This window comes from Epinephelus moara, chromosome 18 (genome assembly GCF_006386435.1).
Source record: "Epinephelus moara isolate mb chromosome 18, YSFRI_EMoa_1.0, whole genome shotgun sequence".
Taxonomy (NCBI): Eukaryota; Metazoa; Chordata; class Actinopteri; order Perciformes; family Serranidae; genus Epinephelus; species Epinephelus moara.
In genome coordinates, this window is record NC_065523.1 from 27,208,284 (window position 1) to 27,234,582 (window position 26,299).

The following is a 26,299-nucleotide window of genomic DNA, read 5'->3' on the forward strand; positions in this document are numbered from 1 at the left end:
AAACTGTGTTTATGTTTGTCTGCATGTGGATGCGTATTCAGGCTATGACTACGATTGGTTAAGCATGTGGAAGTGGGTGTTTTGTGTATTATATCATGGCAGAGGATATGTTCTGTAACATTTCTCCCTCTTGGTTCCTCTATCCGTCTCTCTCTGTCTCTGATCTTGCTTTTTCTCAACGTTTCTCTGCGGATTATGTAACTCCAGCAGCTGTTTGAAGGCACAGGAGGGTGGGGAGGGGATAGGTGGGAAGAAAACTTTTCAAAGTACTGTTGTTGCTGCGTGATCAGAACACAGGAGAGACAGAGAGCTGGTGACAGTTTCTGGTTCCAGTACGATTCTCGACAATAATTGCCTGGTCCCATCGCACACTTCCTTGTGCACTCTAATGGCTGTTATTTCCACCTCTCTGTTTCTCCTCTCGCTCGCACACACACAAACATACACGAAACAATCTGCATCTTTGACTTTTAGCTGTTCCTCCATTTTGTTCAAATTATCCATATTGCATTCTGTTTTTCTCTTGATGTCGTTCTGTTCCCCCGATCTGTCTTTCTCTCCCTCTACAGCTCCCTGATCCCTGCCTTGGCATCACTCTTTATTTGTTCCCCTAACCTCATCTCTTCTTGCTTCCTCCATCTGCCTCTCTGCCCTTCTTCTTCTTCTTCTTCTTCACTCCTTCCAGTATGATTTTCATCTCTCTCTCTCTCCCCTGAAATCTCTCTCCTGCCTTTGCCTAATTTGTTTCCTCTTTCTCGCTTTCATTCTCTGTCTCTCTGGCAGACAGCTAAACAGCAGCGGCGCAGGCTTTACTTAGCAAGGCACTCACTTAGCTGAATGCACACACACATATACACACATTTATACACACATTCACACACACACACACACACACACACACACACACACACACACACACACACTCAATTCTCTTAAAGCACGCCCCAACTAAAATTACTGCCTTGCTTGCCGGTTATAGTGCTGAACAGCTGTGCAGGCGAATAAAACTTTGCCCCGCAATTGCACACTCACCCCGAAAACTTTAATAATAATAAGCACATATCATTCTCCATATGCTTGCAGAAGAGCGTCACTGTATTCAAGAAAGCCCTGATTATGCATTTCTTCAGCCCCACTGGTGCACATATACACAGGGGCGAAGCACCAATTTCTGGGCCCAATGCATAAGCAGCCTCTGTGGGCCCCCCGCCCTTCCTCTCTTGATCCATGTCCCTCTTTTTTTTTTTTTTTTAAGTCAGTTTGCTTTCCTTTTTCTTCATGTGGGATTTATACTAATGGGTCAAATTGACACCGGACGTAGAGCCTACGCCATACCCTATGCTGTAGCCTGATGTGCACCTCCCCAGAAATTTAACTACACGTCATTGCGACGCAGACCTTATTGTAAGCTGAAACCATTTCCCTCAGTGGAAACAAAACTTTTATTCACTTTAACTTCACAGATGAGAAACAATAAATTGTGGAGACAGTAAAGACCCCACAAAAATAGCATTTTAAGTCTCTCCGCTCGTCGCTAGGCTAATTTATACAATGTAAAATGCCATAGGCATGCCATTAGCATGTTGTGTTTGTGGGGAAAATGTGTCCAGCAAAAGACAAATGCTTTGTCTGTGAATGCTTAAGACATGTTTAATGTGTTTTTTGGGTGTGTTTTGAATCAACTAAACTTCACAGGTGTAACTGCAGAGTGACACACACACACCACCGCACAAGTATGAACGGCTACGGCGTAGGCTCTGCATAGAGCTGACGCACAAGTATAAATCCCGCCTTCACAATTTTTTCATAAAAAATTCTGTTTGTATACCTGTGTTTTTTAAGCCATTTTAAATTTAGTTATGTCACTAAAGAAACCTAAACCTTTCATGCCAGGCTTTTCAAGGGCCTCCATCCCACTGGGGCCCTGGGTTGTCAGTCCCACGCACTCCTGCATCTACACAGCATTGCCAATCTGTGTCGTTAACAAGCACATACCTGTATGTGTTATTTCTCACTGATTTTTTTAAGTTTGAATATTTAGCAGTCACCCAACAGGTGTATCCTGCTAACAAGCTGCCAGTCTCATAAACACCATTTCACATAAAAAGCACTTTCCCACAGTTACACATGAAGCGTCTGCAAGACTTCATACTGGCACATACACTTATTAGTACCAATACGTGCAAATGCGTTCATTACTGACCTTTTACAAGCATGATATATTCGATCCTAATGAGGCGCATTTGATCAAATACTCATCAGGGATGAAAGACCCCCCACCACCATCCTAGGTTCCCCTTTACCATCTATCAGGACCACCAGTGCAAAGCAGTGTTTTGTTGCAGTGATGCTGAGATGGGAGGATAGAGTGCGGAGAAAGGAGAGGAAGAAAAAAACAGAGTGAAGAAGGAAGGAGAGGACAGATGATGAGAGGAGGAAGAGGATGAGAGACATGAAGGACAGTTGATGAACTGCACAGGGCTGGACCGCAGCCAGATCCTTTTAATGAGCAAAGTGCTGCACCCAACACCTCACACCTAATTACACACACACTCTTTCCATCACACACACACACACTCTTGCAGGAACCTTATTTTTGCCTTCCCCACTCTGCAGCATCCCACCATCCAGCACTAAGTACTCCCTCCAGATCAAACAAGCAGCACACAGTAACCAGCATACAGATGAGCCTTCCCTCTTCCTCTCTACCCCCTCCTCGCGTTCTCTCTTCCTCGCTCATCACAGCCTCTGTCTTCTCCTCCCTGCAGTAACCCCTTGCTCTTCCCCTCCACCACCATCCCCCCTGTTCCTCCCCCCTCCGTCGCTCCCTCGCTCTGATGTTCCTCACTCTCACGGAGGGAAATACATCAGCTCTCACAAGACAAACACACTGCACTGACACTGTCCTGGCTGGTCCAATAAAAACATATTACCTGCAAATTGCATTAGGCTCAAGTGCAGACACACACATACATACATGTCTGAACACACACACACACACACACAGTTGCACATGTGAGGAGCAACTGTGTGTAATCAGATCTAGGTTAGCAGCCGTGGTATACTGTTCACTGGAACAGCGTGTACCCGCCCTCTCACAGTGCACTCAAGCTAAGCTCCTGGAAATACACGGCACAGTGTGTGTGTGTATTAGCTTGTATGATGCACATGAAGAAGTGTTAGTGTTTCCACTTGTGTGTGTGTGTGTGTGTGTGTGTGTGTGTGTGAAGATGTACGCATCAGGGAGAGAGATGAGAGAGAAGATTCAGTGTTTGTATTCTGTGTTTGTGTTTGTATTAGAGATTGGGTGTGACATCATGTTGTAGACCATGTGTTTACACTTTTGTGAGCACGTGTGTGTTTCTGTGTGTGTATGCTTTATGCAACGGATGATCCACAACGATCCATGAGGGTATCGGAAATGACAACAAGAGAGAGGCCAATTATCTTCACACACAAAACAAGAGTGCATCATTTTTAATAAACACGTTGGTCAATGTGGGATCATGTTTATTCATGGTTTGTGCTGTCCATTTTTGGGCTTTAAACTTGTGATAGCTGAACCAAGTTCCAGTGAAAAGGCCTCTGCATCAAAGTCATGCTGTTATCTGACAACGTTGCACATCCAGTGACAGGGTGGGGAAAATAATTGATTCTTAGATGCATTGTAATTCTCTCTTGAAAGATTATGTTGCAGTGCAGAAAAGTCAATAATCAGAAATTTAACACCCAATTTCTGACATTATGATCGCCGGTAATAATTTTGAACCAAAGTCCCACCCCCCTTAGTAACTGTTGCTAGGCCAAGACAACTTGACAAAAACAGTGCGCTGGTTCCATTTAGCTGGGTGTCGTAATGTGTATCAGATGGTTTGTGGCCGTCTTTGTTGCTTTGACTTCAAACAACTTTGACCCAGTCTTAACATAAGACAGCATTTTACAGCTGCGCTCAGTGTGAATCTGGTACGTGTGAAGCATCATAGTGATGCTACGCTAGCTTGTTAGCTGAATGAGCCAGATATTTGCGCCTGTGCCGCTTGACCTCATATGGAAAAGGCTGTTCAGATTGTGACTGATGGTGTGGCTACTTGTTCATTCAGCGTACATGAGCTTAACACATACTGTTGTTGACTGTGGTCTTTCATTTGTTATTACTGTTGTATTAATAAGAGATAATGAAAGTAAATGCACCTGTTTTAATGTTATGGATCATTACAAATATGTCTTAAAAGTAGCAAGTAGTCAAACAGTGAAAAAATGAAGCTAACGCGCAAGTGCCAAAAACTGCAGTTCCCCTAATGGCCACTTGGGGCTAACTCTAGGGGAGTCAATCCCCCCAGACCCTCATGTTAAAATGCCCAACTTTACAGCAGAAATAAACATGTTTACAGACTCGTACAAAAACAGTTTTGGTCTCTGTTGCTAATTTCAACATTCATGACAACTGTACAGGGGAAGTTTTTATATAACTCACCCGTTTGCATTTTATAAGGGCTTAAAGTTACGCATATTTAAAGTCAGATCCACCCCTCGCTCCTCTACAGCTCCACCCTCTCATCCGAATATGGTCACCTCTGGCTCCAAAAAACAAGACGGCGACAACCAAATTGCTGAACTCGAGGCTTCAGAATGGGGGTCCACACATCAATGGGTGGCGTCAGGGTAGCCCTCTGAATTGGACTTGAATTAAGTCGTGAGGTGCTTAGAGATTTCTAACCCTACCTTCTGGCCATTTAACGACCTGGGAATGAGACACAGCAATCATCAACTATCTTTCCTACAGAGGTACATCCCGAACTTGTACCATAGCAGTGTAAGATGTACAAGCAAATTTAAAATACCAACTGGGAAACTGACGAGGGGCCTGAGATCCTCAGGGGACTTGAAAGCCGAAAGTTTTTTCACTGTGGCAACTGACTCATTATAAATTTGATTAATTAGAAGTTTGCACCCCAAGATGGCTCCTGCACATTTATGCAAGGGGGCAAAAACAAGCCGTGTGGCTCCACTGTGCCCCCCAGCAGGTTAATCTGACCCTGTGTACAAGATATTTTTTATGTTTGTGCTGTTGAATCATACTGTTACAGTGTTCCTCACCATCAGTTAAGATAGTGAACAAAAACCACGACAGCAATGATTTCAGGGAAGACTTGATACTATTTATAAAAGGAAACAGGGATTGTCATCCAACATGAATACCAACAGCATTCTATGAGTCATAGGTGGAGTGTCCACATTCATTAGCAGCTGACTGTGTTTATGTGTGTATGTATGTGTGTGTGTGTGCTTTTAATGACGGTGCTGTGGTCCGGCTGCTCCCTACAGCCCTGCTTGTGTTCGTGGCACTTCTCTTTAATGAGGGACAAACAGTCTCCCTCTCTCCGTCTCGCTCTCTCTCTGTCTGCCTAATAACCCCCCACAGTAAATAACCATGAGCCTCCGGGGCAATTAGGTGGGCACTCGGGGCTTATAGTGTGGCGCTCGTAAGCACGCAGACACACACACACGGAAAGTACGATCTAGTTAAAAAATGAGGCCAGGGTAATTGAGAAATCGGATATAAACAAAGCGACAGATCAATGTAGAGACAGGACGATTAAAAGGGCTGAAAGAAAGGTGATGTTTTAAGTCCCTTACAACAATCTCGCCCTCTCCTCCTCTTCCTTATCTGCTTTTCATTTAGGCCGTTGTTTCTCAATCTTTCATTTGGCCTGTTTTGTCAGTTTCTCCCCTCTTCCTCTCCTCTCCTCTCCTTGACCTCATATATTTGTTTTGGTCTGAGGCCGAGAGACAGAGAGGGGAAGGAAGGCGGAGGAAGCAAGAGCGAGGGAGAGAGAGACACACAGAGGGGAGCTTTCACCTTTCATTTCACCACAGCAATGAGTTGCCAATTTCAGTATGCCCTTTACTGACCATCACACACACACCTACATGCACATACACACACGCGCGCGCAGAAACCTGTTCTCCACACGCCTCCCAATCTCCATGATAATCAGCTTCCTTTCATTGTGTTGCATCATGCAGGAAACCCACTGTTATTCTGAAAGTGTGTGTGTGAAGGAGAAAAAAGTCAGAGGAGAAGGAGAGTGTGCGTCTCTGTGCGTGTGTGTGTGTGTGTGTGTGCTAGCTCCTTGTCTCTGTAGCAGCAATTGCGTATTCGAGGTACGTTGCCTTGCCATGCCATGCTGTGCCAAGCCAATGGGCTGGCTCTTGTCTTATCTGTTTCTTTTGACTACAGAAATATTGCTTTCACGCACACACATACACACACCTTGAGACACACAAACAAACACACACACACGCACACACACACACACAACAAAAACCACAGGCGCAGTGAAGTATGGGCTACAAATAACTCCGCTGTCAGCTGAAAACATCACATCTTCTGGAGAAGAGATTTATATACATACTGTAAGTACTTTTGTACGATTGTACTAGAGATTCAATGTATGTTGTTTATTTTGACTGTATACAAAGATGCATTTCCAGGCTGTTTATGCAAGCACAATAGTGTCCACACACACACACACACATACACACACACACACACAGTTTATCCCAGTGCAGATGTTTACGTGTTGATGGCGGCCATGTCGCTGCATTGCTGGGGGATCAGCCTCTCATCTTCCATTCATATATTCTTCCTTCCCTTCACCTCTTATCACGCCCCCCCCCTCCTGCTCTATCCTTCTATCATTCTTCTTTTGCGCACATTGTCACACACACACACAAACACACACAATCTTTCGAGGCACACACACACACACACATGCACACACATCACCGCTGTTCCCTATCTCACCTCTGTTTTCTCTCCCTGACACTTCTCTACACCCTCTCTGCGTTATCTCTGTCGTTACCCCCTCCTCCCTGTTGCGCTCTCTTTCTCTCCCTCCCTCCCTCTTTCTCTCTCACACACACACACACACACACACACAAACAGACCCACACACACACATACACACACACACTCACACGCACACACAAACACATATTGCCGTGTCTGTCTCCACCCCCCTCTTGCTTTTTTTCCCCTCCTCTCCCTCTCTCTCTGTCACACCTCTCTCTCAGTCCTCCTCCCCTCCCACCATCCCTCTCCCTCTCTCCTTCACTCTCAATCCATCTCTCTCATCCGCTCTCCCTCTCCTCGGTGCGAGCGAGGCTGTTGGTAGCATCAGTTTCAGTCAGCAGTGACACTGCAGTCTCAGTGCATCTTTTAATGGCACACTGTAGTAAAGCCGCCTCTGAAGTGAGCCTATGCAGCATATGAGACACACACACACACACACACACACACACACGCACTTCAACACACACACACACACACACACACACACACGCACTTCAATAACGTACAGTGTGTATGAGTGGTCAACACATATCAGGCAAAGCCATACTATAAATAGCACGTATAAGAAGATGCTCAGTATCCCGATGTTGACCAACGCATCACCTTCTATCCCTCACACAGCAAAACATACCAAACACACTAACGCAGAGTAATGGATCCGCAAACCTCATGTAAACACAGATTACAAGAGCCACAATCTGCCTCCGTCACTGGTTTCATAAGATTAGAGTGTGTGCGAGCATGTGTATGTCTCTCAGATTTCTCCTTATGCAATAGGCAGAGTAAACAGCGTGCTATGACACATCGATGCTCTGACATAGCGTCCCGTTATAGCACTACGTAACACATCCTAAGGCTCAGGCTCGGGATGCAGCTAGGGAGGGAAAAAACCCCCAACAAAAAACAAACAAACCACAGACAAACAGAGAGGTTGCAGCTCATGTTTCCCTGCATGCTCTCCAAAGTGTTTCGCAGGCAGATACAGTGTTTGTATTCATTTTTTTGTGCCTGTTGTTTGGACAGATGCTGGTGGAAAACAGGGTTGAGGCAGGTGTCTGGTATTGGGGGTGTGTGTGTTTGTGTGTGTGGGAGGCGAATGTTCCCCACACTGTGAAAAGCACCCAGTGAGTGAAAATAGAACGCAGTCCCAGGAGGGACCCTGCTGTCCTCTATTCGGCACACACACACACACACACACACACACACACACACACACACACACACACACACACACACACACACACACACGCCCCCCTCTGCCATTCCCCCCTTTTGCTCTCGCTTCCATCTGCACGGCGCTGCTGCCCATCATGCATACCTGCTCTAGAGGAGAAACAAATGACAGGGAAAAGCGTGGTACCTGTGTTAGGGGTCAGCCGTGCTCTCCTCCTTTTGTTGTCCCTCCAATCCACCCTCTTGTTCAGCTGTTCTGAGCCGAGGCGAGCTGAGCCGAGCCGAGCCGAGCGGACAGCAGCGAGGCTCAATCCTTTTACCCTGCGATGCTGAAAATGGCACCAGTATTCCCTGATAGCGGCAGCCTGCCTGCCTCTTTCTCTCTCCCTCTCTCTCTCTCTCTCTCTCTCTCTCTCTATCTCTCCCCTGCNGAGGGGGTGTTGGGGTGCTTGGTCCTGCAGCCTCTGCTGGGGAGTCTAGCAGCCTGTCCGACAGCCACCACACGCATGTATGTATGTGTGTGTGTGTGTGTGTGTGTGTGTAGGAGAGAGGGCGAGCAGATGGGGGGTGGTGGTGTGGAGTGATTGCCATCACACTGAGCGCGTGTGTGTGTGTCAGTGTAAGAGAGAGAGAGAGAGAGAGAGAGAAGGCGAGAGAGATTGCTGATGTACTGATGGGAGGGAGGAGAGGAGTGGTTGAGCCATGGGACCACCTGCTCCTTGCCTCTCTCTCTCCCTCATGCACTCAGGAGCACCCGGCAGGAGAGAGAAAGGGTGAGCGGCGGCTTCAAAGCCCTTCTCTGTCTCAGGTTTGCTCTCCCTCCCTCCCTCCCTCCCTCCCTCCGTCCTCCACCTCCTCCTCCTCCTTCGCTCACTTTCTCTCTCCCTCTGTCTCTCTCTGAGTGGGTGGCGAGGAAGCTGCATGTGTGTCTGGAAACACAATTGTGCGTGTGTGTGTTTGTGAGACATACTCTGAGCGTGTGTTTACTCGTGTATGAAAAGAGATGACCAAAATCCCAGTGTGAGGGACAGCGATAGGAAAAGATGAGGAAGAGGGGGGGTGCAGTGTGTTTTTGTGTTTATGAGGAAAATTAGATAACAAAAGGAAGAAGGACAGAGTGTGTGTGTGTGTGTGTGTGTGTGTGTGTGTGTGTGTGTGTGTGTGTGTGTGTGTGTGAGTGAGTGAGAGCGGTCTTTTGATGGAGAGGGACTGAGCCAGCCACTGCTTGGGGGAGATATGTGTATGCGTGTGTCACTGATTGTGCCATGAATGAAAATAAGGAGGAAGGGAGGGGAGGGAGGGAGGATGGGGAGGAGGAAGAGGAGGAGGGGGAGTGGGACTGTGACTCTCCTCCCATTCAGCCATCTCCTCCTCCTCTCTTCCTCTCCTCCTCCTCTTGAGTGACAGATGAGGGTGCTGCTGGCAGCTTGCTCAGGCGCGCGTCAATAATTAGCATCCTCTCCTTGTTTTCATTTGCTGTGTCGTGCAAAAAGGAGCGCTTGTCGCAACGCGCCGAGCGCGCCCGAGCGCAGCCCATCTCGGTCACTCTGAATTTCTCCTGTGCAGCCAAGGGTGTTTCATCGGGTTTGCAAGCGGCGGCTCTCCGTCTCCTCCTCCCCCGCCGTACATGCAATGGCCCGTGATCGCTCCTGGCATACAGACACACGCACGCCAGGATGGACAGATGCGTTCAAGAGCGGCGCACGCACAACCCTTTCTGTTTTTTTTCCATCACTTTCCACAAACAAATGCACGCACGCGTTGGCAGTCAGTCAGCCAGTCAGCCAGTCAGTCACGCGCGTGCACACACAGTCTCACACACACGTGCATGTTGATTCAAGGGCAATTGATTTGGAGTTTAATTTCTCTCCCGGTGCTCTTGACGCAAAAGGATGCGCCTCCGTCTGACCTTGACGACAGACGGGGAGAGTTTTGTCTCTGTCGCCAGGCTCACTCTGAAGCTACACACACACACACACACACACTGCATCCTCACCTGGAAACGTCAAAACCTTCCATGTACGATTATAAATGAACGCTTTCCATCTGCTTTCTAATTATAGCCAACATAAGGCTATTCCTAATTTTAGCTGCTGCAGCCGCGAAATAGTCGCCTTTTAATAATTCATGAGTTCAGACACAGAGCCTGCTCCTTACTGGCACGCTTATCGCCAGGGTGTTGCTCAGCCGGCTGAAAAACAAGGCGGATGTGGGGCCCGGGGTTTCAGAGAGGGACACTGCATTGTGTCATTACGCACGGGACGTGGTTCAGCTTGTAAAGTTCTCCATAAAAGATGCAAATAATCAGACTGACCAGGCGCTGTGAGGAGATGAAAAGGCATGAAGATGTTACCCTGACAGATATCTGCTTCTCTCCCCGCTCGGCCTAAAAGCAAGAACCCATATCAGTCATATTTCTAAGGGAGATGTGTTGATTAGTATTCGACAGTTTGGAGATCAGTACCAGCAGATGCACGGAGCCGAGCTCTGCATATATACGTGGCCAAAGCATTTGGGTGAGCTGTCCTCCCCGGGATGCGTTTGTTTTGATCAATGCGGATCTGAGTGAAGCGTGATTTTGCCTACAGCGCTGACATCAATCGAGATGGACAGGGGTTAAAAACGACTGCCTCTGAAGAAGCGTTTGAAAGCTCCTCTCATCTCAGCCCGCCATACGCTCTGATGCACGCGCACGGGCCTGTTTGTGTGTTTGTGGGTGCAGGTTGCGTGTGTGCAGATATATAAGCAGGGGGTGCTGGTCTGTGTGTGGTGAGGCCTTGTGGTCACCTCTAAACAACATTTGCCCTGTCATGTGTTGTCAGTGTCATATTATTATTATTAGTGTGTCAGTGATTAAGCAGCACGTGAAGTACTCATTAGTGCATTGTATTTGTGTTGTGGTGCGTTTAGGTGCAGCTTCTTCCTCTCCAAGAAGTTCAGTAACCGAGGAGAGGGGGAGGTGTAAGGGTCAGGGTCGTGGAGGACTCAGCCACACACACACACACCTTAGATCAATGGGAGGCAGGGCAGGAAAGGGGGTTTGCTCTCTGTTGCCATAGAGACGGGAGGACAGTGGTGTTGGATACTGTTGCTAGGCAGGAGAGGCTGCCTCTGAAGCAGGTGAGAGGATGTGGGGTGGTCTGCTGTGAAGGGTAGACGACAGTGACGGGGGAGAGTTTATGGTTTATTTTAGATCAGGTGGAATAAAATAATTCACATTTGGTGATCAGTAATTATTAAAGAAGTGTGTCATGTGAGGAAAAAAATCAGCACATCCAAATTTGACTCATTTGAACCCAAAACTTAGATGACTATAAATTGTGTTATGGTCACTTTATCAAACCAATCAATAACAACTATTTACTGTTGCACAATCCTAGTGCACAGCCCAGTGGTCACTGCATTGAAGTGCAGTTTGTTTGGGATGTCACACAGCATCACACTGACGCCCTGCTGTGTCTGTAGCTTCTGTATCCTTCAGCTCAAGTGAAGGTTTACGATGACATCGCTTGAAAAATGAGCTCATTGCCTTAATTTAGAGCAACAAGCAGCGTCATGTCTATGACAGAGATGCAGATCTCTCAGACATGACCACGAGACTCGAGCGCCACCCAGTGAGTTTAGAGCGGAACAGCTTCTTGTTGGAGCTCCTTCATTAGAGCGGCGGTACACTTGCGCCCTCTGCTGGGGGAAAATCGGTACAACTTCTGTACAACTATTTTTTAATGTTGTACTTGCAAGCATAATTTTTCTGCTGTTTTCTGCTACTGCTTTTATTTATTTTATTTTAACTACATGGAGAGAAGCCATGTAAAATCCCAAACCCGATTATAAAGACAATTCTTATATTCTCTCATACTGCTCACATAATTAATGGCAAGGCATGCTTATTTGTATAGCACATTTCATACATAAGGGCAATTAAAAGTGTTTTACCGTGCTTTAAAGTTTAAAACATAATAAAGTATACAGGAAAGAGTAAAGATAGAAAAGACCTAAAAGGTAAAAATGATTACTAAATGATTTACAACTAAAAATTCACCATTAAAGAGGTGAAAAGATAAAAAGATTATTTAAAATGATTTAATATTGAGTTTAAAAATAAAGTTGCAGTTATTACAGGGTGGAGTAGGCAGTGTGCTTTAACGTGAAAGTGTTCAGAGTCTGGCCTAACATCATCTCTGAGGTTATTCCAGATTTGTGCTGCATGATAACAAAATGCTGCTTCACCTTGTTTTGTTCTGACTCTTGGGACGGTCAATAGGCCGGCCCCAGATGTCCTCAGGGTCCTAGAAGATTCATGTGTCACCAGCATGTCAGAGATATATTTTGCCGCTGAGCCACAAAGTGATTTTAACACAAGCAGCAAGATTTTAAAACCAATTTTCTGAGTGACAGGTAACCAGTGTCAGGATTTTAGAAGTGGAGTAATGTTGTCATATTTCCTGCTTTTTGTCAGGACCTTAATAGCAGCATTCTGAATACGCTGAAGCTGCCGAACAGCTTGTTTTGAAAGCTTTTTGAAAGTTTTTTTTTTAAGTTTTTAATGGTAGTAGGTAGATGAAATTACAGATTTGATTTGAAATTTAAATCTGAGTCCAGGATTACACCAAAAATAAGATATTTTTTAGGGCATTTTGCCNTGTTTTGAAAGCTTTTTGAAAGTTTTTTTTTTTAAGTTTTTAATGGTAGTAGGTAGATGAAATTACAGATTTGATGTGGATGTGGAAATTTAAATCTGAGTCCAGGATTACACCAAAAATAAGATATTTTTTAGGGCATTTTGCCTTTGTTGGACAGGACAGTAAGCGTGAAGGGGGAGAGAGAGAGGGGGGATGACATGCAGGAAAGGGCCACAGGCTGGATTCGAACCTGGACTGCTGCGGCAACAGCCTTGTACATGGTGCACCTGCTCTACCACTAAGCCACTGACACCCCCAAGGTTTCTTCCTTGACTCTTAGTAATAAGAGAGAGGGATTTGAGGTGAGAGCTCTTTCTTTTCCTGGCCTTAACGGTAGATTGAGGAGAGAAACAGAATTTCAACATCATAAAATCAGTCTAAATCCACAAATAAACCACTACTACATTGTTCTAAGTGTCCTCACGTCGCCCATCACTGCTCATCTACTGGCCCCTGAACGCCTCATCACGGAGCTGTCCGTGGTGCTGTCCATAGCACACACAGACAGCACCACTATAGTTCTTCAGCACCATGGACAGCGCCATGATGTGCTTTACTATCACTGTTGTTTTACAATAGGTAAAGAAATACATCTCTAGTTTCTCTACACTTCACTTTGCCATAGGCTTTGTTGTTCGACATGAAACTGAAGTTAATTCCAGTAATTCAGTACAAAACAACACTTATTTACACATACCAGCTGTCCTTTACTCTGCTTTATTGATTCGCGCCTCCTCCCGTCCACATGTCGAAGTATCCTTGGGCATTACTCCTGATGGCTGTGACGTCAGTGTGTGAACGTTCACTGTAACTGGGTAGGAAGTGACACCTTGTATGGTAGCCTCGGCAAACCGGTGTATGAGTGTGTGTGAACGAGTGAATGTGACATGTAGTGTTACAGCACTTTTTTAAAAGTCAATTTACCATGTATTGCCTTGTGTCCTCTCTTGCAATCAGAGGCTCAGGCTTATGGAAATGGCTGTAGCAAGGTCTATGGCTCCGTCCTTTATGGCAGACTTTATTGTTATTATTCAACTTTTTCGTCTTTTTCATGATTTTTATTGCTGTTTATAATACTTGATATACATTACTGCTGCTTATTTTGTTTCTATGGACTTTTTTCCCATCACGTTATTGTAATTATATATTTGTATCCTTCCAGCCCATTGAATGTGAACTCAGGGCATTGCTGTAAAAGAGCTTACTGCTCAGTCAGTTTTCCCTGAATAAACAATGGTTGATGAACTCATGATTATTTTCATTATCGATTAATCTGCCGATTATTTTCATGATTATTCGACTAGTTGTTAAGTTAAGGAAATGTCAAAAAATGTGAAAAATGCTCATCACAATTTCCCACAGCCTAAATTTGCTTCTTTGTCCAATCAACAGTAAAACCCCCCCCCGAATTCGTATGATCATAAATAGCAAAGAAAAGCAGCAAATTCTCTAATCTAAGAAAGTGGAACAAGCAAATGTTTGACATTGTAACCTGAAAAATGACACAATTATTAAAATACTCACTGATTTTCTACCATTTCCTGGTTCGAACCCAGGGTGGGGGAGCCCTTCCGTGTGGAGTTTGCATGTTCTCCCTGTGTCAGCGTGGGTATTCTCTGGGTGCTCCAGCTTCCTCCCACAGTCCAAAGACATGCAGGTTAATTGGTGACTCTAAATTGTCCGTAGGTGTGAATGTAGGTGTGAATGGTTGTCTGTCTCTATGTGTCAGCCCTGTGAAAGTCTGGTGACCTGTCCAGGGTGAACTCTGCCTCTCACCCAATGTCAGCTGGGATAGGCTCCAGCCCCTGTGCGACCCCCAATAGGATAAGTGGTTACGGAAATTAATGAATTAATGCCTAATTGTTGCAGCTCCAGCCTGGTCGTAACTTTCCTATAAGAAAAAAATTGGGAGTTGGGATCTAGACTTTTACATTTCCAATAATTTGTGGACGCATGTTGTAAAATCATGTTATTTTTATGTTAAAGTGCAAGCAGTGCGTATTTGAATCATGGCCTTTGGGTAAAAGGATGACTAAATTAATATTTACCCACTGCAATGACATAAAAACATGGGCTCAATAGCATTCTAAATTAAATGTTCATAGGGGTGTTTGCAGGTTTGACTCACCTGTAGTGGTTAGCAGCCAGGAGAGTTTCCACACTGAGTTTAATTGGTTTGATTTGTAGAAGATGAGACTTTGTTATTGCCACAGAGTGTGATTGAAGCTGCCTACATGTGCTGTTCAGTTTGTTAAAGGGTCGTGATGAAGAGTTGTCCTCATGTGATATAAATAAAGCTGCACCCTCTGGATGGGTCTGACAGACAAATGTTAAATGCTCTTGAGTCAAGTATTGTTGATCCTCACTTGTCCTTCCTAAAAACAAGACACATTCACCTCCACCCACCCACCCACCCACCCACACATCCACCCACCCACACATCCACCCACCCACCCACACATCCAATCAAATCTCCAGCCGCCCACACAATAACAGATAAGTCCTCACTTTTGTTTTTATTGCACACTTTAATCATTTAGTAAACAGATCTTCACAGTAACAATGCAATAGCAGAAAACAGAAGCAAATCACTGTGCGGTGCAGCTTGTTAGGTCTTCAAAGTATTTATAGGTATGTACACTGAGAATATGAAAATCAGAGAACAGTGCAGGAGGTTCTCCCTGCAGTGGGAAAGAGGCGTTTTAACCTCTTTATCACCCCCAAAGCACTTCTCAGACTCGAGTCCAGCCACTCCGGCTTTGCACCGTTTGTAGCTCAATGAATCCTGTCCATACTGCCAACCCAAAAACATTCAAGTACTGTATTTCTGTCATTGCACAGGTACCGAGTCAGCCAGTGCACAGGACTGTCAGGAGGAAACTGAAAACCGCATGGCGACCACTTCTGCAACGCAGCGTTGAAAATCAAATAGCTTTGTTGTTTTCCTATCGTGTGAACATAAAAAAGTACTCAAAGGAACATCGGTTTAAATAGCATCCAAATGCTAAAGTACCTACGGTAAATATTTCCCAAGATATAAAGCAACATAACCTAGAGTTCATTAAACCGCTCTCATTCTTTGTGACACATCAATAAATAGTCATTTGGACATGAAATCTCATAAAAATGACACAACATACAAACTGTAACATTTTGCATTGCAATAATTGTAAAATTATATTTAAGAATGGCATTTATGAATGGTAGTGCATTGGAATGAACTGGCCCCTTAATGGACCACAGGGTTCCCACATATTTTAATGGTTTCCATAATATTTTATCATTTTATCCCTTCTGCATGACTTTATTTAAGTAGTTTGAATCAGATGGGCAGAGTTGTCTCGCTTCCCGGGCTGGTAGACGTGCTAACGGATATGAAACATCTGCAGACGCTATCAGTCTGTTGAGCGGCCTTTTGGTTGTCTTGATGCTTTTTCCCTTTAGCATGGCTCACCAGAGCTGCTGCCCTCATGTTGCACATGTCCACATTTTGGTGCAGACTTAGTCTACATCCAGCGCCACTAGGTGCTGCCTCTCTCATGAGCCATGTGTTACATCAGTCATTCCAAAGCCATATGTTATTTAACAAGCACTTCCAAGGCTTTTGCGGATAAGCAAATTGCTAGCCCTTGCTAACTTAAGTTGCTTGTTAGACATTCCCGCCACCAATTAGTCGCATATGCCAATGTGTGCTACGTGATACGAGTAACAGTTCAGTGGTCACGCAGCAGAGCACTAGATTTTAAATCAGTAATAAAAGGAATGTATTTCGCCAACATTAGGCATGTTTTGGGATTTTCCAACCTGGTCTCACTCCCAACTTGTCAAATACTGATGCTTGGTCAGTGGCCCATCATCGTTGGACACCGACGCACAGAGGCACCCTTTCTTGGTGGTATAAGAAGTCCTGGGTGACAGTATTTTTGACACTCGGGCAACTACCTTAGTGTAGAGAGCATGAAAGTCTGCATAGGGTAGGCAGGAGTGGAGGTGGATGGGTCAAACAAACTCTGGACTTTCACCCAGGAGATGTTTGTCATTTTCATTCATTCATTTTCAGTCACCGCTTATCCTGTTTGGGGTCGCGGGGGAGTTGGAGGCTATGCCAGCTGACATTGGGTGAGGGGGGGGGGGGGGGGGTGTAACACCCTGGACAGGCCACCAGACTATTGCAGGGCTAACACACAGTGACAGACAGGCTTACATTCACACTTGGGGGCAATTTAGAGTCACCAGATAACCTAAGCTGCATGTCTTTAGTCTGTGGGAGGAAGCTGGAGTACCCTCTTGCTGTGAAGCAACAATGCTAACCACTGCATCAACATGCCGCCCCATTTGAAACCAAAAGTCAGTCAAGTTATTTTAATAACAATGTAATATGCTAGTACTGTATCTGTACCATACTATGCTAGTGATGTATGTGTTTATTATGTTATAATGGTATAATATGTTACATTACTTTATTGAAAAATTTACTTATTTTTAGCCAAACCATGATGAAGTTTATCTAAAACATTTTTTTTTACTCGTGTTCTAAGTTTATTTTGAAAAGTGACAATAAATAGAACGAGCGTAAATGGACTTCTTGTTCCCGAACGACAAAAACTGGCGCTGAAGGGGTGCTTAGTGCATCATATTCTGACTTGATGCGCCACTGACAAAGCGTTGGTATTTGACAAGTTAGCAGTAAGAATGTGTTGAATTTTCATGAACATATTTTAAATAATGGGCAAAAAAATGCAGATTTAAAATGTCCAAAACATTCTTATAATTTCAAACCACTCCCAGGCCTTGAAAACAGTTTTCCTAGTTCCATAACTTTTCCAGGAATTTCCTGACTGTGGGAACCCTGGGACCAGCACTCTGGTCTCTTTGCATTATTTTTGGTTTGGAGAATACTATCAAAGTGTGTTGTACTGCATGTAGTGCAAGCTCGACTTGCAGCGGAGATGGGAAAAGAGAGAGAGATACAAAATCAGAATAAGGCAAAGTGAAGGTACTGTTTGAACTACAGTGTCAAATCTACTTGCACTCAGCTGTTTATGCTGTTCAGATGTGTGTGATAACATTTTCAATCTGTCCGCTCCGAGTCTGTGCCAAGACAAAAAGCTTATAAAGATAAAGAGAACACACTGTTTGGAAACTCCTATTCTCCTGTTTGTAGGTTGTTTGTGCCAGGCCAAAAAGAAAAGTAAAGTAGCTTCCACACGCTTTCTCAACCTTTTCATACATCGTGATAACTGATAAAGCTTATTGTCTGACCATATGCTGCCCCAGTCAGTGTACGCTCTCATTTGGTTATGGACTAATATAATAAAACACATAAAACAAACTGATAGCCTCCATATTCAAAACAAACAGGACAAAATCAGAACACAGCAGTGGTTCCTTTATGTCTTATACAACAAAATACATCTGTATCTAACAAATACAAAGCCTCTGTGTGAGCACAGTCTCTTGTGGGGTTTGTAGATTTCTTCTATATAAACACACCTAAAAGCAGTTTCCAGAGAGGCAATGATGGCAAGTCTTGGAATTCACTGAATTCAGCTTGATATCAGAAGTGGGACTTTTTGGTGCAATCCCATTGGTCGAACAGCCACACAAATGGTCCATAGTTCACGTGTCACTGGCAGTTTCTGTCACCCTCGAGTCTCGCCCTCACTACCTGTGGCCGGGGCTCCTGTGGGTGGCCGTGTCCCCGACTAGATCTTCCTCCACCACATTAACGTAACCTTCTTTCTCTATGCAGCCTGCAATGACCTGCAGCACCAGCCGGAGCCTGCGGTCCAAGGCCTGGAGGTGACGCTGGATGAGGATCGGGGACAGTCGGTCACGGAGCAGGGACTCCTCCATCAGGACGCTCAGCTGGTACTCCTCTTTGGCCAGCAGCTGGAGACGCAGGTAGGTGGATTTCCTCACCCTGGAAAGAATAATTGAAGAGATTAATTAAAATTAAACTCGACTCTCGAATATCACTGAATATATGATGACAATATAAAAGATATATTCATGTATTTTTTCTTGCCATTTTTACCTTTATGGGATAGATGGAAGTAGAGATACAGACAGGAGGTGGGGACATTATGGTTAAAGGGATAGTTCACCTGTATTGTGTTGGTTTGAGTTGCACTCAGCTTGTGGTGCTCAAAGTGCCAAAAAAAAATACATTTAAAAAACTCAACAGCAATGTCTCCTTCCAGAAATCTTGACCTGGTTACTCAAGATAATCCACAGACCTTGTTGTGAGCAGTTTGGAGCCAGAATAGAAGGAATCATGGCTCAAAACTTAATTAAATTATGGCATACCAGCCGCCACTGAAGACAACTATGGTTAAATGCGATAAGATGAAAGGACTGGACTGACATGGTGCATTTGTAAATTCAGTCTGACGCTCTACGCTAAAATAGGAGCTCTGTTGGTCGACGAAACGGAGCATTACATTTCTATATGAATTAACGAATGGATAAGTTCATATTCACTCCACTCTGCTGCTCCGTATCCCCAAACAAAGTGCTCAGAGTGCGCTCTGCCACTCCGAAAGTGTGGTGCTGTGGATAACCGAACCTACATGAAACTGCTCACAACAAGGTCTGTGGATTATCTTCGAAACTGCATCGTAAGTCCTGCAAAGAGACATTGCTGTTGAGTTTTTCAAATGTATTTTTATGCGCTTTGAGCACCACAAGCTGAGTGCCATGTAGTTCCATTATATTCAAGAGAATGCAAACATCTCTATGGCTGATATCTCCAACACTTGGCAACTCACACCAGATTGATAAACAGCACTACAGGCGAGAAGAAAAACTACATTTTTGATTTGGTGGTGAACTGTCCCCTTTATATGCCTCCAGGATGCCTCACATTAATGAATTTCAACATCAATCTGGTAGTCACACTTTTCATAAACTAGTAAGGCTATCCTTCCAGCTGTAGATGCACAAATAGAGGTGCTAAAAAAGTATACTTTGTCCTGATGGTGGTGCTGAAGCAAATGCCGCAAGGCCACTTTTAGGAGCTTTCATTCCACAGCAGTTCACCCATTAGTTGAGGGTTTTGTGGCTGAAGTTGAAAAGCCTGAGGGTAGTGCTAGACAAAATCTAAAAGTGTGTCTAAAGAGGAAAAGAGTTTATTCCTTTAAAAGCATGAATTGGTGGTGAACACATTTCGTAGTTATCCTTACATTAGACTTTAAGATTTCTGATAAGATTTCTTATATATATGAGGCCTACGGATGATGGTGATGGAGGAGCTGCCAGGTCATTGTCTGGAATTAACTTTTTTCACTATCTGCCAATGTGGCAATCAAGTAATTTTTGTATGCCAATAAGAAATTGTATCTGCCACTTTTGAAATCTATGGACTAATTAAAGGAATAACATTTAGATCATTTATACATTATGTGAAGTAAAGAATGCTGTCATTCTACGCTTGATGTATTTACACATAAAACATAACATGCATGGTAGATTCAGTGTATAAGTTATGCCATGGCTTTCAGGGATCCTTACATTTCTGGGGTCAAGGGTACTGTACACATGCATGTGCATTCATGAATGTACTGTGCCTATGTGCAACATCTTTTAAACCGATGGTCATTGGTAAGGATTTGGCGAACTTTGACTGCCAATCAGAGCAAGTTATGGTTCTACGGCCGATAGCGTTGCTTCCATACAGCAGTTGCGAGCGCCTTTCCAATGTGTAGCTCTATCCAGTCATATGCTTATCTTACTAAATGTGTCTTTCTGTCGTGCGTTTCCCTGTCTGCCAAAGTGCCAGATGGCCTGACAATTTTACACACCACTGCCAACAATTTGGCGGGTGGCGGGTGCTGATTTCAGACCCTGGGCCAGGTCACCAAATGCATAACAACTCATTCTCTGTGGGAGATTTCAAGGCAAGTCGGCCAGAAGTTGTTGAGATATTGTGCTTTGGTCTTAAGTGTTGGAAAGGCTGACTCGTCTGATCGACATTCTTTAAGCCCTGTCGCTAGCAGGACAAAAAAACATTAACCCGACCAAATGAACCAACAAAAGACTGACCTGCAGCACTGACTGAGAGGCACCAGGATGGACAGCTCATCATGGGAGTGTTTTCCAAACCTACGAGGGAAGGAGCAGAAATGATCACTGACACACTCATTCGCTCTGATGAAACTTGTTGAGCTTCCTGAGAAATACTTCCAGTGTGCAGATACAGTAGGTCAATTTATTTGCTATGTAATACCTCCGAATTTGCAGGATGTCTCTTTTATTTAACTAGTTTCCTCACAGTGGGTAAAATATTTAGTAGTTGCTAAGACAGACACTTTAAAAGCAGCTGAATGTTTTTACCCTCTTCCGTTGTCCAGGTGAATAATGAAGGTGTCATTTCCAAACTTCTCAAAAGTTTCATAGTGATGTCGATCCATGTTACCTGGACAAGGAGAAAGAAAGTTTGAGGACACAAAGATGCATATATATGCCATTTATTCAACATGATAAACATGTAAACATGATATATTTATGTGTGATGTTGACTCTTACCCATTAAGAAATCAAAGATGGTCATATCCATGACGTCCAGCAGTCGAGTGCCTCGGTCATACGGAGGAGTCTGCTTCACCTCGTCACAGTAATCTGGATCCACCTCCCACCTGAGAATACATTTAAAATATGATTTTATATATACAAAAAGTTTTTAATTACCATTACCATTAATTATTTGAATGGTCTTCATGATTTAAGTTGAAGAAAGTCCTTTTTACAAGTAGATTTTATTCTGTATGAAGGGTTTGATTGGTACATGGAGAACCAAATGCTGCACAATGGTTCAAGTAGACCGACAATTGAAAGGGCAGAAAGCAGGGCTGACCTGAAGCTTCGAAGCTTCAATTGTTGCCACGGTAATCGACGACTTAATCAGTTCAGCCAGACAACTCATGTTTTAGATGTTTATTTCAACAGCAGAACATAGTTAGAGTTTGGCGTCTAGACTCCGGCCTCATCGCCTCCTGCAGATATGTCTACATGAGATGTTGGGGAGTGATGATTAAATATTTCCCACCTTAGCCGGAGCTTGCAGGTGGGGGTGGAGGTGGGGCTGAAAAAGCGAGCAGCAGTACCGATGCAGTGCAGCAGCGGCATAGACAATGCAATGGGAGAGCTGGGAAGATTTTGCAGCTTGAATAGAGCGCCAAATTGGGAGGGTGTGTTTTGTAGATGACATATGGAGAGTGGCGAGGCGTTGCTTCATTATTAAATGCTTTGTTTTTTGTTTGTTTGTTTTCTCACCATTAAACTGGTGGAGGAAGTTGAAAGGAGGTGGCAAGAGAGAGACACAAAGAGGCCAGTGTCGTCAACGCAGTCATTGACCCCTGTTACCAGCAATTAAAATGGCAGTTTGATGAGGGAAAAAGAACAGGTGAGATGAATTGTGGAAGGTTATCCGCCTGCAACTAAAGCGCCTGCTTTGCAGCTAGTGATGCGGCCAAACTCACGGCATTCTGAGTAATTAATAACTTAGAGAAACATAGTGTGCAATAGTCCACCTTCCACCTTCTCTTCCCACTCCCTGTCACTCTCACACACACACGTAGTGGCACTAGGTCCTCCTAAGATTACAGTTAAAACTATTAGATTAGATTATTAGACTGATGAATCCCAGTTAAAGACCTATTCAGTCTAACCACTGAGCAGACTGCAAAGGGCTTCCCCAAATACTCAAAGCCCAGTTACAGGATCAGTCACACTTTTATGGACTGGCAAACATCTTCAAAATTTTTGTTAAAATAGCCATTAAGGAAAGAATAAAAACAGAAATATAAGGTGTTTGTATGTTAAAAAAAGATACAGCAGAGTTGAAGCCCTGACTCTGAAATCATGAGGAGTGATGACAGATTCATGAACGTGGTCCATTAGTGTCTTTTCTTACTCTGCTTTCTTGCGCTTGTGGTAGGAGCGTCTCCAGGGGTTTCTCCACGTCTTCCGTTTGGCGAGGTTCAGGTCTGGCAGGAAGGCTGCCAGCGAGCCTTCGATCTGGTCCGGTTTGCCGCACAGAGCGTGCTCAGTAGAGCAGTAGTAGGAGCACTCCCCGTAGAAGCAGACATTATTGGCTGAGGAGAGAAAAGATTGATTTAGAAATGGTGTCAAAGAGGAAGCACCCAGTGGTTTGTGCATCGTGGCTGAATATGAACGAGGAGGCAAACATGGAGACGTTGAGGAGAAAAGATGAAGACAGTGAAATATTCAAGTGGTGGAGGTTTTCTAATCTCAGGTGCAGAGTTAAACACAGGTCACAGAGGCTGGGAGCAGAGTGCTGACCAAGCAGAGATGGTAAATCAAGAGTCGTCCTTTTGAGACGATGTGAATACTCATCAAACTGGCTGCTCAAAGTGCAGACAGCATTTCATTTGAATTTTGTTTTCAACCAAATTTTATAATTTAACTCTGAACCTTCTCATTAGGAAACCTGTTCCTCATTCTCTCAGTGCTCACAGGCTCATCAGCATATTGAGAAAACAGATGTTTAATTTGTTGCTTTAATGTTCATCAATGATATTTTTCTAATCTTCTTCATGGTAGCATCCTGACGACTACATATCTGTGACAAGTGATCTGCTTTGCATAATATGCATCTATTTGAAACACTGAATGAGACTATAGTTTCCGCCGGGGCTTCACCAAATAGCTTTGTTCATAGAGTTCCTACACCTTTGTAATCCCACTCCGAATGAAATTTAAGACCAATTTTACAAAAAACAAAACTGAGGGAAGAAAAAAACCATCAGTAACATCAGTTACTTAGGATTAGAGACAGTTTTGCCCAAATGTTTATCGTAACATAAGACATGACATGGTGATTTTGTGTTTCTCTGCATGTGGAATCCCTCTGCCTTGATTCCTATCAACTTTAAAAAACGCCAAGCCTCCTATGTATTGCCTTGAACTGGTTTCAGCAATGCTGTTAAATCTTGCTTAAATAGGTCATTTTGTTGATTTTGCACTTCTCCATATCATACCTCATACCAGAGTATAATGATAACTGTGCCTCAAAGAAACAAAATATGAGTGCTGTTGGTTCTTCTACCCTGATTTGCATGATGTCAATGTGAAAAGAAACTGGATAAGTCATCAGAAAAAAAGAGAGAATTTTGCCAATAATAATTTTGCCAGTGCAAATAATTTTGAGATTTTACAATGCAATGTTAGAAAAAATTACTAATAAAATCCTACTGTCCATGTCAGCATTAAGATTTTATTTTTTAGATATTGATTTAAGACATTTTATATTCAATTAAGGCCTTATTTTTAGATTAATAAATTCAGTGCCATTTAAGACTTTTCAAGGATCCACAGGAGCCCTGCAATTATAACGCTGACATCAAATTCTATATCAGTATTCAAATTCTGCGCAGCTTTTTTTTTTTCTTTTTGCATGCCTGTTCATTTTATTTAAACATATTATTTCTGCACAGTTGCAGGAAAAGTTTAGGCTACTGAGGCTTATATTGTTAGTATTATAGATTCCAGTGGTGGCTACTTAGGATTGTTTCCGACTCGTGTGATCCAAAGGTTTCCAATAACTCCAGAGCATTGTAACGTCCAAAAGTCAAAATGTTTTCAAAAAAGGTAGATGTAATAATTTCCAAAATTCACAGCATGTTTTTATCTTATGAAAGATTCTGTCTCAATCAATATTTGTTGGTGTTTAGTCTTTTAAAAAAACATTTTCACTGTGCTCAAATAACTGCTTGCTGCGTACAGACTGTGGCACCTGTTTTAACGGAGCAGTCTAGCAGCACCATAAATTACATTCAGTCATTAAAGAAATTTGATTTAATAAAAAAAATAAAAATAAAATAAAATACGGATTTGTTTATGCTGTTAAGTAACCTTACTCAAATTTAGGATTTTTCCCCCTATGGTGATGATGACAGAATAAAAGTTCTGAATGTAACAAAATTAAAAACAAATAGTAATAATAATAATAATTCTAATAATAATAAATAAGTAGATAAATAAATATTGTTAAATATTAAATATTTAATCTTGATTTGCTGTGGTCAGTGGCAATTTATAACCACAATCTTGCAACATAAAAAATAAATAAATAAGAAAATGACATAAATTCTAGTTGGTCTGGGCAGGGTTAACATTGTTTTATTTAATTCATTTGGATTAAATGAAACAATCTTATTCTTTGTTTTATGGAGTGATTTTAATACATTTTTGTTGATCTGTTAATCTATGTAGAGCTTTTGAGGATAATCTGATCTACAGTGCCACCCTGTGGTGACTTTTGGCTATGGCTGTATTTATCACCACGCATTCTTGCCATTTGCACTGAGCAGACTGTGACACACACACTCAGACTACCATCACTCTCTTTGTACACAGCCCAGTTTGTTAAAGCTGCAGTGTCTTACAAGTGAAGCCAGAGTTGTTCTGTGTTCTGTCCAAACAGTGTGAGTGAGGCAGCCAAGAAGCAGCATCACTGTGCCAAGCTGCAGAGGCTGGCGGAGTCTCTACCTGGAGAGATGAAGAAGGTCCTCCACAGCTTCTTATCACGCGTCACATCCCTGATCTCCCTCGTCATGTTGACAAGTCGCCCTGCCACCGGAGGAACTCTACGGAAGTCAAGGATTCTACAGAAAGAGACAGACAGAGTAGACAAAGGTAAAAATTTGAAATACAGTGAATTGCCAATTACATAAAGGGGACCTATTATGCTCATTTTCAGGTTCATTCTTGTGTTTTGGGTTACTAGTAGAGCAAGTTTACATTCAAACTTAATACTTTTCCTCACACTGTTACATACCTGTATTCACCCTATGTCTGAAACACTTCATTTCACCTGCAAAATAACCATTTGTAGATCAATTACTCACTGCATGTTATGTTGAATTTGTGCAGAAAGCTTTGTTTTTCTTCATGAATTTAAGTCACTGTCATCTGTTTACAGACTCTCACACAGCTCATGAAATATAATCCAAGTCTCATTTATCAAGTCATTTACTCAATACTTCACAAACACATGCATTTTTGCTAAAATGCTACAATATAAAACCCTCATTTACTTAATTCATGAAGAATGTTCGCTTTTTTGGGTTCTTCGTTCACCATGGTAGAAACCATGGTTTTCTTCATAAACTCAAGCTAACGTGATGAGTAACTGACAAGTGGTCATTTTGCCGGTGAAGGATTCCTTTAAGCCCCCCTCCTAAAAAAGCCCAGTCTGCTCTGATTGGTTAGCGTTTCCAGGCCTTCCATAACTGCACAATCTATATCTCTGAATGATCAGTGCAGCTAGGGAATTGACCCTTGCTAAGTTCCGCAGCTCAGAGCAGGGCCCGACATCAACACAGCTGTGCTCCACTGACTCTAATGCAGTCATTTCAGATTTCCTTCATTTTCAGGCTGGTTTTGTGGATTTGGAGCTAAATGTTGTGTCTGGGGCACGTCGTGTATTAATGATACTCATTACCTGGAGAGGTTGGAAAAAGATATACGTTTCTTCCCTGTTCCAAAACCAAAATCAGACCCTGAAAAGTGTAGGGTTAGCTAGCTAGCTACTGAAGATATAGCCTGCTGAATGTATACACATGCT

General features: G+C 43.4%; 1 protein-coding gene across 1 annotated transcript in view; it reads right to left on the reverse strand.

Annotated features, from left to right (window-relative positions):
* Window positions 1–15,219: 15,219 nt before the first annotated feature.
* Window positions 15,220–26,299, reverse strand: part of LOC126406158 (extracellular serine/threonine protein kinase FAM20C-like) — a 44,521-nt gene continuing 33,441 nt past the window's right edge. The window contains exons 5-10 of the mRNA XM_050070336.1: window positions 25,222–25,337; window positions 22,625–22,805; window positions 21,238–21,347; window positions 21,046–21,127; window positions 20,755–20,814; window positions 15,220–18,634 (exon numbers count right to left, since the gene is read on the reverse strand). Of these exons, the coding sequence (XP_049926293.1) occupies window positions 18,376–18,634; window positions 20,755–20,814; window positions 21,046–21,127; window positions 21,238–21,347; window positions 22,625–22,805; window positions 25,222–25,337 (808 nt within the window). The 3' untranslated portion in view covers window positions 15,220–18,375. The remainder of the gene's footprint in view (window positions 18,635–20,754; window positions 20,815–21,045; window positions 21,128–21,237; window positions 21,348–22,624; window positions 22,806–25,221; window positions 25,338–26,299) is intronic.